The sequence below is a fragment of the Mesoplodon mirus genome (assembly GCF_964341445.2).
Source record: "Mesoplodon mirus genome assembly, chromosome: 2".
In the NCBI taxonomy this organism is placed as follows: Eukaryota; Metazoa; Chordata; class Mammalia; order Artiodactyla; family Ziphiidae; genus Mesoplodon; species Mesoplodon mirus.
This window is the reverse complement of record NC_138977.1, coordinates 15,715,178-15,727,394: the sequence shown is the minus strand read 5'-3', so window position 1 is coordinate 15,727,394 and position 12,217 is coordinate 15,715,178. Positions and strand designations below refer to the sequence as shown.

General features: G+C 44.9%; 1 protein-coding gene across 1 annotated transcript in view; it reads right to left on the bottom strand.

The window, feature by feature from the left end:
* The window catches only part of PPP3CA (protein phosphatase 3 catalytic subunit alpha), a 303,572-nt gene extending 298,705 nt beyond the window's left edge, over positions 1 to 4,867 (bottom strand). Inside the window, exon 1 of the mRNA XM_082611195.1 lies at positions 4,304 to 4,867. Within this exon, the coding sequence (XP_082467321.1) occupies positions 4,304 to 4,361 (58 nt within the window). The 5' untranslated portion in view covers positions 4,362 to 4,867. The remainder of the gene's footprint in view (positions 1 to 4,303) is intronic.
* Positions 4,868 to 12,217: the final 7,350 nt, after the last annotated feature.

Genomic DNA, 12,217 nt, shown 5'->3' with positions numbered 1-12,217 from the left:
ATTCACCATGCCCAAATCGTGATGCTTATAGTATTCATTAGATTAGCAGTCAGTCCCCTTTCTTCACATCCAGTGCTGATGTAAACTTCAGCCACCAAACAATGACATTTAGTCAAAGTTTCAATTAATGACACTGAATTAATGCAGTTTTACTATACTCAAATGGAAAACCAGATACATGGAAAAACTCAACTGATGGTAACAAATATCAGTAAAATAAATTCACAATGAGCTCTTCTTGACACACTGCAAAGAATTGGAGTCATTTAATATTCCATTTCAAGATCCAAACATGACAGTTATCACTGAGGTACCATATTTTTGTTTTCTTTAATTAAGTAGTATTACCAGCCTCATTGAGCTAGAAACACTAGTGGCTTGAATCCCTATTTACTTAACATTTTACTTAGCTACAATCGTCTTGCTTATAAGATCTTAGATAGCTTTCCAGAATTTCTCTATGTGTACTCTGTCTACACAAATACTATATAAGCTGACAATACACAGAAGGACAGCTCCTTTTTTTGCATTCCCAAGAGTTAAAAGCAATCTGATATAAAGCACAAGAGTCCCCTAACTAGAGCTTTTGAGAAATTCCCCAAAACACTTCCCAGGAACTGACCCCTCAACAACCTACCATGGTATCTGGAATTTCTACCATTAAAGTCAGTTTGGGTTAAGGTAAAAGGCCCATTACAAAATACCTGGAGATGGGAAGAGAGGAAGGGGCAAGAGATATAACAAAGCAGCAGACTTGTCACATACAGTTCGATTTCCTCCAAGTGTTTAACTGTCATATAAGCAAAGTTCTACAGCCCAGCCCGTAGGGAATGTTAGGGCCACACGAAGAAGAGTTAAAGACAGGAACAGGCAGGGAGACATGAAGGGAAGCCAGAGTTTGGAACAAGGCCCGTGGAGCACCACTGAAGAGAAAAAACCAGACTATGGGTTGTATTAAGGGAGGAGAGGGGGAAATAGTTATTCTTCTATTTATTGACTTCTGTCTTTTGCCTTATAATTATACAATGTTTCTTTTTAAAAATATAAAACAGTAAATGGATCAAACTATTCTGCTTTCCAACAAATGGCACTACCAAGATGTTTTCTCTGCATTGTTTTACGCTCCATCGTTTTTATGCAAGAACAGACAAAATGAAACAGCCCAAGTTTTGCTAGATGAAGTAACTTTCTTTCTGACGTTATCTAAACGAATGCTTTTCCTCTCCAATGCTGCCATGCCCTTCCATTTTTAAGGTTTAAAAACTGACCAGGGTCTGTGAACACACTCAAGAAGATGCTGAAAATCTGAAAAACTAGTCAGTCGAGACTAAAACTCAACCTGCCTACCTTTCTAAAGTTGCATTCTGGAAACACAAATCAAGAAGGCCGTCACATCATTGCATTACTACAAACAAAACCGCAAGCACAGCTTTATTTGTAAACAGCAGTTTGTTATACAACAAAAGCCAGATCACACTAATGAAGATAACTGTAAACAAACGCCATGGCCTGCCGCAGTAATAATCACCCGAATTCTTCTTACTTCTACTTGTGACTCAATGTTATCTGTACTTTATAAAGTGAAAGAATACTTAAGGAGCACAAAAATTTCACTCGCCTACTTTAAAAACATGAGTCAATCTCAGACCACTGAGATAAAAATTCTACCAAATTTAGAGTAAAGTCATGGCTTCATGGCTTCGTGAACTATGTCTTACTGAATTTTTGCAAATGTGAAAAATCGTTTGGTAACCTGTATTCCATTCTGCAAACATGTACTTCCTACTCATTAAGCATATACATATGTTTTCACATGGAAATGCTATGTCACAGAAGACTGATAATCAAAATAGATTATCATCTCAAATGATGGTAAAAATCATACGTATGACAAAATGTCAAATCCAACTTTCAATAATGCCTCTTAAGCCAACCATATAAAGTCTATTAGAAAGCATAAGAGGAATAGCAGTAGTATATCCACCTTAACATCAGGATTCATCATAAAACCTTTTCTATAAAAAAATTTCACATCAAGATCCCTATCAAAATATATGCAAAATCAACTTTTCCTATTTTGAATCTATTACATCCAACTGCATTTCAGTTCTGAAAAAATAGGTAAATCAAAGTTTTTTGAATTATGGGTGGTCATGTGTATGTATAATGAAAAGCCGTTTACGATAGTATGTATATAATACAGTACTGTAAAAAGGCAAGACAAAATAGCCATGGAATGGTTCAATGGGCTCTTTCAGGTCAACTGGTAAAGACATCAAGCCAGAATGTATGAACAGTTATTTTCACATTCTTCACTTGATGATAATTTTACATTTACATTAAGAAACCACACTCTGTGATTTAAAACAGAGAACTGACCTTATATGTACACATATGAGTGTTTTCTAATTGCTGACACATTTACTGCTATCATTTTAATTGTAAGCTTTACATCAAGTGTTTTGAAAAACGGTAATCTCAACATACAGATTGGCGTTACACTTAAACTTCACACCTTAGGGAGATATTTGTTATCCTCTAATATTCCAGCAAAAGGTCTTAATTTTTGAAAATGTCAACAGAGGCCCTTAACACAAAACATAGTTCTTTTGAATGAATGTGAATTGACTGTTTACATTAGAATTCATGCCTGCAGAAAGAATAGCTGTGCATCAGTAGATTTATTTCAAGTCATTTTTTAAGAGATATTACCTCCTTATTTTGATGGGTCTGTGAGTACTGCACTGAAGCAGGAATGATTCTAATAGAACCAAAACAAGAGAAGAGAGAAACCACACATACACACACTCACACGCACATTACTTTAAAAAAAAAAAACTGAGCAAACCTGAGTGAAGCAATGAATAGTTCCGCAGCCCCATAAGGACTTAGGCATCATGCATGGTCTTTAGACTGCTGGGTTACTTCACCTAAGTGCTCATGGTGCATACGACTTCATTGCCTTGCACTCTACTTGCATACTCAGGCCACATTAGATACTATCTCTGTTCTGCACAAAACACACAGGCATATACACAAACACACTTTCTCTCTACACCGTCCAGTGCTGTTTCCAGTTTCAGAGGCCCGCTCTGCGCGTAGCCCGTGCCCATCCCTACTCTCCTCCGCGTCCTGACTCCAGGAACGTAGGGCTACTACATTAAGTAGGGGTACTACTTAATCCTGGTGTATCTGCTCTGTGGCCTCATCCCTCCAGGATTCACAGGATGATTCCTCCCCCACTCCACCACGGAATACAACGGAGACGGCGGATTCCCCGGTGCGAGAGGGGAGTCCACTACCTGTCCCCTTCCTCACCCCACGCATCCCGGCTTCTCTTCGCCAGAAACCCCAGGGCCCTCGCCGCCAGGAGTCTGTGATCCCGGTGGGGGGGGGAGAAGAGCCAATGACAGGAATCAAATAGCCCGTTAACAAGCGGGTGCCAGGGGCACGGAAGAAGTGAGCGGGGTGAGGTTACCACCGGGGAGGTGTGCTCCAGCAGGGCACCCTTCAAGAGCAATGACAGCTCGGCGGGGGCAGGCTGGGGGCGGCGAGGGAAGCTGGGGAACCGCTTTCCGTGTCTCTCTCAGGGCCTGCGGGGGAATCCCGGGGCGGCAGCGGCTGGGCTCTCGGGTCGTTCCCCGCCTCCCACGCCCCCTGCGCGTCCCCTCCGCCACCCCCTCCCTGCGGCCGCCCCCGCCCCGCGCGGAAGGAAGCGCCGGGCTCCCCCCACGCTCTCCCGCTCTCTCGCGAGTCCTGTGCGGGCCCTTTCAGGGGGAAGGGAAGAGGGAGGGGGCGCGGAGGGAATTGCTGCAATGGAGCGCCGAGAGAACCCTGCCCGAGCGAGGCAGGCGGTGGAAAGCCACGGCCACATAAAAATGCCATATTAATTTCTGAAAAGCCATAAATCACCCCTCACTCTGCAAAAGAAAACCATAAACCCGATCCCATGCAAGACTGCGAGCAGCCACCCACTTCCTATTTCTGTCACAGCAGCTACACCCTGCCAGCAACCACCCCCCGGGCGCCCCCTCCCGCCACCGCCACCGCCAACCCCGCCACCGCCTCCCCTCGGCTCAGCCATTTGCCAAACGACGCCCCCGTTACATAAAAATGCCCCAAGGGGGGCCGGGTAGGAAGCCTGGGGGAAGGGCGCGCGAGGGAGGGGGATTCGAGGGTTGCACAATATCCTAGAAGGTCCATGGCTGGAGCCGGGAGACAACCCGGGGCGGGGGGAGGGGAGGTGAGCCGCCCGGCGCCTGCGGCACACGGTGCACCCAGGCGACCGCGGCGCGCCGCTTACCTTTCACCACCCTGTCGGTCGTCGACAACTTGGGATCAATTGCCTTGGGCTCGGACATCTCCGGCCGCCGGGGGACAGCGACGCGCTGCTCGTCCGTCCTACTGCACACCCCGACCGGACCGGCGGGCCAGACACTCAACGCCGCCGCCGCGCTGCAAACCGCTTGGCTGGAGGTCTGGGCTCTGAGCTGGCTTGAAAGTTACTGCCTTCTCCGCGCGTCCCTCCTCCTCCTTCGCCGCCGCCGCCTTCACTCCTCCTCCGCCGCCGCCGCCAGCCCCGCCGACTCTGCTCCGGGCTGCGCGTGTGTGGTGGTTATTTATTTATTTTCTAAGCACGCCTCTCGGTTCTTCTTTTATTCTTGGGGGAAGGGGGATGGGGAGGGGAAGCGCACACACGAGCACCCACCCCGGCACGGAGATCGGGCACCGCGGAATGGAGCCCCACGCGCGCACACTGCCGGGATTAAGACCGATCACATGGGGAGGGCCGGGGGCGAGGGAGGAGAGGCAGGGCCACCGATGTCAGTGCCACCAGCCGCGCCTCGGCGTCCCCGGCGGCGGAGAGGCGGCCGCCGCTGCTGCTGCTGCTGCTGCTGCTGCTGCTGCTGCTGCTGCTGCTGCTGCTGCCGCCGCCGCTACCGCCGCTGCCGCTACCGCTGCCGCTGCTTCCCCACACAGAGCACCGCCGCTGAAAGGCGGCCGCCGGAGACGTCCCGCCGCCGCTCTCGGCCGCGCTCGCCTCTGCCTCCCCGCGCTGCTCCTTCACTCACACAGGCACAGCCGCGGAGCTCGGCAGACACAGTCCCTGGCGCAACCTACCCGCCGCCGCCGCCACCGCCGCCACCGCTCCCGCCTCCGCCTCCTCCCCTTCCTCCTCCCGGCCCCCGCCTCTAGCTCTTCGGCAACCTCCTCCTCCCCGCGGAGCCCGCCCCCTACTCCCCCGACGTTGGAGCTGCAGGCGCTCATTGGCTAGCGTGCGCGTCACTCACTGCCAGCGGCGCTCCCTTCTGGTCCCGCCTCCCGCTCCTCCTTCTTGTCTCCGCCCCCGTTCTGTTTTCTCGCGGCTGCCAGTCGAGCGGGTCTGCTGCCTCCACCGCCCAGTCTCCGCTCAGGTGTCACTGTTACTGGCAGCCCGGGATTAGGGAAGGAGAATGGGCAGGGGGTCGCGGCTGGGAGGAGAAAGGCTCTACCATGCCTCCCCCAGCCCCATTTGGCCTCCTCCCCTGGACCCCGCACACACACCCCGCGCCGCTCTGGCAACCGTGCCTGGTCGGCTGGGTTAAGCCGCAGTGTGAGTAGCCAAGTGCGGAGGGTGTCTCCGGGTGTGTGCGTGGCCCGCGAGAGGGCAAGAAGGGAGGAGGCGGAGGGAGGAGGGAAGGGGGTGGGGGTGAGAGGCGACCGAGAGAGGGCGGAGGAAGGAAGAGCGCGAGGAGCTCCGGGGCCCGCCGCACAGCTGCTGTCGCTGCCTCAGCTGTCCAGAGAGAAGCGCCAAAACGGGGACGAATAAACAACTTACCTTGGAGAGACGGGCTCCGCCTGTGATGGGTGTACGGTGGTTTTCCTGTTGGGGCTTTTGTGGGGCGTGGTGTAGTGGTTATTAAGGTTTCCCACCCGTGCATCCACACCTTCCGAGGAACAGCCGCTCCCGGGCGTCTCCGGCCAGGGACGTGGCGGAGAGTGCGGGACGCTATAGGACGGGGGACCGGGCTGTCCACTGAGGATGGGGACGGGAGTCCAAGCGACCCTGGGCAACTCTGAGTTACCTGGGGCAGCCCTGCTGGTCTCCAGGGAGAAATGGGGATGCGAGGGCGGGAGAAACACCGGAGAGGGTCGCCTTTTCCCTGTTGACACTGCACACCCCGCGACTGGTCGTAACTGGTGACCCCACGTCTCCCTTCCCAGCACCCGATACCCACCTGGTGCTCCTGGTACCTGCAGGGCACTGAAGCCCAAAGTGGGTCCCCATTCTGGTATCCTCCCGTTGGAAGGAGTGTGGAGGATGGAATGGGAGGTGTGGAAGGCCAAAGAGTGACAGTGGCCCAAATGCTCCCTTCTGACCTGCCTGCTGCGCCACAGAAGGAGGAGCAGGTCTCCCTCTGCAAGAAGGTCACCTCTCCGCAGCCCCTCTCCCCAATCAACCTCAGCACCAAGGACCAAGGACCAGCAGAGGCTGGAGACAGGGATTAGATTAAAGTTCAAACCCGAAAAGAAGTTTTAGGAATTGGCTGATGACACTGGAGTGTGGCTTCAGCGGTGTGGCCTGCAAGGAATCGGGGCTCACACTAGGAGGCAGGTGAGCCTCTATGGAGGCCTTTTTAGCAAAAGGAGACTGCGCAGGGTATGTCCCTGACTTAGGGAGACTGCCATTGGCTCCAAATTCTGCTGCCCAATTCACAACCCTAGGATTGTTTTGTGGTAATTAGGCAGACAGTACATTCAGTAAATATGTATCCTGCTCTTTTTATATGCCAGACACTGTGATAGGTAATTTGTGTGGGGTGGGGAATTGAAAAGGGCCCTTGCCAGTAATAAAGCCTAGTCCAGTAGAACTGTCATAAAAATACGAGCTCTGAGAGGCCAGTGTATTGCCTCAGGAAGGGACTGTTAACAAACCTCCTGAGCACAGGCAGAGCTAGTTGCTAAGGCAGATTTGGGAAGTTGGTCCCTGGCCAGATGGCACACAGCAAGGCAGGGATGCCAAGACCTGTGGGTAAAGAAGAGGGCCTACCTGAGGCAAGAGCAGGAAACCATATCCAGGTATGCTCACTTCCAATGCCGCAATGTTCTTTCCCACGTATTGCAAACAGAGATACAGTTCCCGCCATTATTTGGACTCACTTTTCAGGTATTTAAAAAAAAAAAAAAGAAAAACATACCTTTGAACCAAGCTCAGAGACTTAAAAAGTCAGCACCATAGAAAAGTTTTATGAAACAGATAGGAAATTAAGGCACACTTTTCAGGCACACCCTTCAGTCTGCTACAAGTCTAGGACACCTCCTAGCTGAGGTATGTGTGGTAAAAAAAAAAATGTTATGAATCATAATCACTTTATAACACAGCTTATTATCATCATGTGCCTTTAATGCGTGTGTCTGGTTCCACACTGTTGCAACACAGACACATCTTCTTAATCAAAATTAAACCCTACTCTAAGGAAAACTAGACAGCAGCATATTAACTACAGACTAGTTATGTCCACGTAGCTGGCCTACTGATAGAGCCAAATCATCTTTTTTATTTAGATATTTTCAGGTGTCCTACTACCTGCTACTGACAATTTTTTTTATCCTGTTAGATTGCCCAAGCAGTCCTTGATTATATTACCTCTTGCATCAGATCACCTTAGACATGGAATTTACATTTTCAAAAAGTTACTGCAATTCCTGGATGCTGACTTTGACAATGTCCTCTGTTTATGAAGAAAAAGAGAGAAAAAAAAAATCTTGGCAAAAAACAACTTACTGTCTACCAAAAGTTGTATTTCCCCTTCTTTAGTATACTTCTCTCTGCAAAGCATCTGGCTAGGTAGGGACTCCATTTCCCGGCCTGCACCTGCTTGCATCTGAGTGGGTCCATGAGACTAGTTCTGGTCAATGGGCTGTGGGCTGAAGTGTTTCATCACTTTCCAGCTAAGGCCATTAAGCAGCAGATATGCATTCTCTAGCCCATGGGCTCCCATCCTATAGCTGGATTCAGAGGCTTCTAGGGTCCTGGAGAAGGTGTAACCTCAAATGGAAAGAGCTCAGTGCCTAAACTACAACATAGAGAAATGCTGCCCACCTACTAGAAATCTGCATTGGACTTTACATGAAGAAAAAATAAACTCTTAGTGTTGCTCCATTGAAATGTGGGGATATGTCTGTTAGGGGAGCACACAAAATTAGCACACAAATTAGCACACAAAAGTTATTTATGTTAGTTCAAAAAGTAAAATCCAGAATTATTGTGTATCTGTTATATAACTACAAGAAGACTAAAAATATTCTTATTTTTTTAAACACATGAGCATCAAACTTTGTTTTTTTGTAAAGAACTATTGATTTGCCAGTTGTGTTTCGAACACCTGTTCTGTGCAAGGTACTGTGCTGCTAGATAATGCATAAATGTATAAAGGAGTCAAGATTTAGTCCTTTCGTTCAAGGATCTCAAGGTCTTGTTATACAAGAGTTGTACATATTTTATCTCTGCAAACATTTAGGTGTAAGGTGCTATTTCATCAAAACTAATTATGAACATAAATATGTATGAGAAAAGAAACTATTGAGGATTTGGAGTCACCTATGCATTCAGATGCTCCAAGTCACAGCTTACCTCCATTGGTACAAATTATCGTAAATGAATAATGTTTTAGTTTGCTATTAAGTGCTCTGCTAGATCTAGAAGCTTTTTTTTTAAGAAAAAAAGTAAAGATATTTCATTTTGTACCCTGTTTTGAGAATAACCAGCTTTTGAAAGTTTCGACTTTCCTTTGGTTCTTGGATGAATTACTATCATTTTGACTTTAAGAGCTGATTAGTAACTTCCGGTTTCGACTCTTCTGAGACACGCACTTCGTTCTGAGTAGTTGATGGCAGACAGCAGCATGTCTGACCTATTCTCACCTGAGATGAGGGAGCATAGTGCTGAAGGACCTTGTAGACAGCCAATCCTGGCAGAGCCATGAATGTGTATGAGAATTCGATTTATTATCTTTAAGCTAATTCCTCTGACATGCACTTTTAACATGTTCTACCCTATTCACTGTAGAGGCTCTATGAAATATATATTCAACATGGATTTTATTTGAGGTTTAAACTAAAAGTGCTTCTTATTGTTTATCTTTTGGATTGCTCTTGAAATTTTATTGAGCCTTGTTTTTTTCCAGAAGATAGTTTTACTCATTTAGGAAAATTATTTTTCAAAGAACATAAAAAATTGTTATACCAAATGTATTCAGGAATAAATTTGTTTTTTTTTTCTCCATCAGGGACCAATCTATAACTTATGGAATTGTATGCTAAGTTTAATATGGAGAGGATATATTTTATGTAAAATTTGGCAAGACTATGGGCAATCATTATTAATTTGGATTTAATAAACATATTTTTACATTTGTTTTATTTGTATTTATACCTTCATCTCATATCCCAGTTCTGGGCACACAGTAAATGCTCAACAAATTTTGTTGAGTGAATTTAAAAGTCTATTGTCATCCAATATATGAGGCACTAGAGTAAGTACCACAACCCCTACTCTCAGAGATATTTTAATATTACTAATATATATATAAAAATATTTATATATATATATATTATATCTATCTATATATCTATATCTATATATACATACACACACACTGGAGAGAAATCTTATAGCCCTTTCTCCTAGATAGTTTGAATTCTAATTTTATTATTAATTTAGAAATTATGAATAGATTAATGGTGTCAAGTCATAAATGTTCACATTTAAAATAACTATATACATTGTATTATATTGATAATCTAAGAACTATTCATGCTGTAAAACTTTATGTATTCTGGCTTTTCTAAACTCAGAATTTCAGAATAGTTGACCTGAAATGAGCTGAAGTTTACACTTGAAGTGCTTTGAGAACAACTTCAAGACCAACATCAAATGACTTAGCAATCAAACTAAAGATACCATGTTGTGGAAGACCTGATAAATCAACTTAGGATAAACTTTCTCAAGTCCTCTAAAAGCACATTTGCATATACAAAATCAATATAGTAATTAGAAATGAGTTTCACTCTTTAAAGCTAGCAGAAATGTAACCTTACCCCAAGTAAGTTTTGCCCATTATTGATTGGAAATTCATGAATTTGCAAGTAAACATTCTATTAAAAAAGAATCTTGCACTCAGTCTAGCCATCTTCCCATTTACTTCTAATTAGTGGGGGTTTATTTTGCTAGTATTCATGGTTATTGGAAATCCTATATTCAATAGGCATTTATTGAACACCTATGCATATCAACACTGGGAATACAGTAGGAAAATATCAAAGTCTCTCCATTCATAAACCTTACATTCCAGTGAGGAGAGACAGATGATTAAAAGTAACAATTAAAAACAATTACACATACAGGTGAACGAAACGGTAAAAATCACGTACAGTGGTAACAACACTGGAAGGAGTGGTTGGCAAAGTGGTGTTACTGTTGTGGACAGATTGTTTAGAGAAGACCTCTCTGAGAAGGTATTATTTCAAGAGATTCAAATGAAGTAAGGACAGTATCTATGTAGCTATCTGGAAAAGGAGTGTTCCAGGTTGAAGAAACCACATGTGCAAAGGCCCTGATGTAAGAGTCTGACATTTTTAAAGAACTGTCAAAGGAGGTCAGTGTAGCTGGTGCACAAGAGAGAGTGGTACAAGATGAGGTCAGAGAGGTGATGTAGGTTCAGATCATATAGGGCCTCGTAGAACATAAAAAACTTCTAAACATTATTCTGGTGAAATAAGCGGTATTTTATTAGGAAAGGGATATGATATGATTTAAACTTAAAGAATAACCTCGCTCTTTTGTAAGAACTGACCCTGGATGCAGTGGTTGGAAGGGAGCAGGGGTGGAAATGGGAACACCAAGTAAGAGACTATTGTCACAATCCAGGCTAGAAATAAGGTACTTTGGATTATCGAGTTTAGAAGGAAGTGGTGAAAGCTACCTTATTCCAAATATATCTTAAAGCAGAGCTAACAGATTTGCTGATGGATTGGATAGACTTTGTGGGAAAATAAAAAAGAGGAGTCGAGAACTCCAAAGTTTGGGGTCTGAGCAAAAAAAAAAAGATAGTGTTACCATTTCCTGAGAGAGGTAATATTGGAAATGAAGAGCGTATTTTGTGGAGAAGATCTAAAGCTAGTTTTAGATATGTTAACTTTGAGATGCATATTATATGTGGACATGGAGATGGCATATAGGGAATTGTATATATGAATCTGGACTTGAGAGGAAAGAGCCAGGCTGGTGAGTAGTCCTGGCATTTTAGTAGTTCTTTATTTTAGTTAGATGGTAGGGAGAAGAGGAGGGGCCCGCAAATCTGGCAGAAAGGAGTAGCTTCTGGGGGAGAAATGTGGTATCTCTGAGGTCAAGCAAACGAAGTGTCAACAATGCTGAAGATTTGAGTAAAACGACAACTGAGAATTGACTACTGGTTTTGACAAAAGGTGAGTTCACTGGTGATTCTAACAAGCAGTCTTTATACCTATCTAAAATAGCACCTCATCAGTCTCTGCCTCTTTATACTGACTTAGCCCCTTTTTTATATTTATAATTACTTGACAGTACATGTGCGGGTATGCTATGTCTGTGATGTGTTTGTCTGTCTTCCTGAAACTAGATGACATGACCCTCAAGGGAGGGGAATTTGTCTTGTTCCCATTTGAATCTCCATGGTTAACAGCTGTTTATTGAAAGAATGGGCTTACAATGCTAGCCCAGGTTAGTTTTTCTTATTTTCTCAGCAGTTGAAATAAGCATTTCAAGGGGGTTGGGGGTGGGAGGGTTAAGTGAATGTGGTCAAAAGGTACAGATGTCCAGAAATAAGATAAATAACCTCTGGGGATGTAAAGTAAAACATGTTGACTCTAGTTAGTAACACTGTATCATGTATTTGAAAGTTGCTAAGAGAGTAGATCTTAAAAGTTCTCATCACAAGGGAAAAAATTGTAACTATGTGAGGTGATGGATGTTAACTAATCTTATGATGGTAATCATTTTGCATTTGTAGAGAAAAATAAAAATTCATGTTTAGATTTTTTTTTAATTACAAAAATCAACTTTAATAGAGTAAAGAGAATTGACTCAGACCTCCAGGATGAGAAATGGGATGGGAATTCAGGAATTCCGTTTTCATGTGAGGTGTGTCTCTCACATGTCCCCGTTGTAAGAATAATTACACGTGTAAATCCAGGGGAG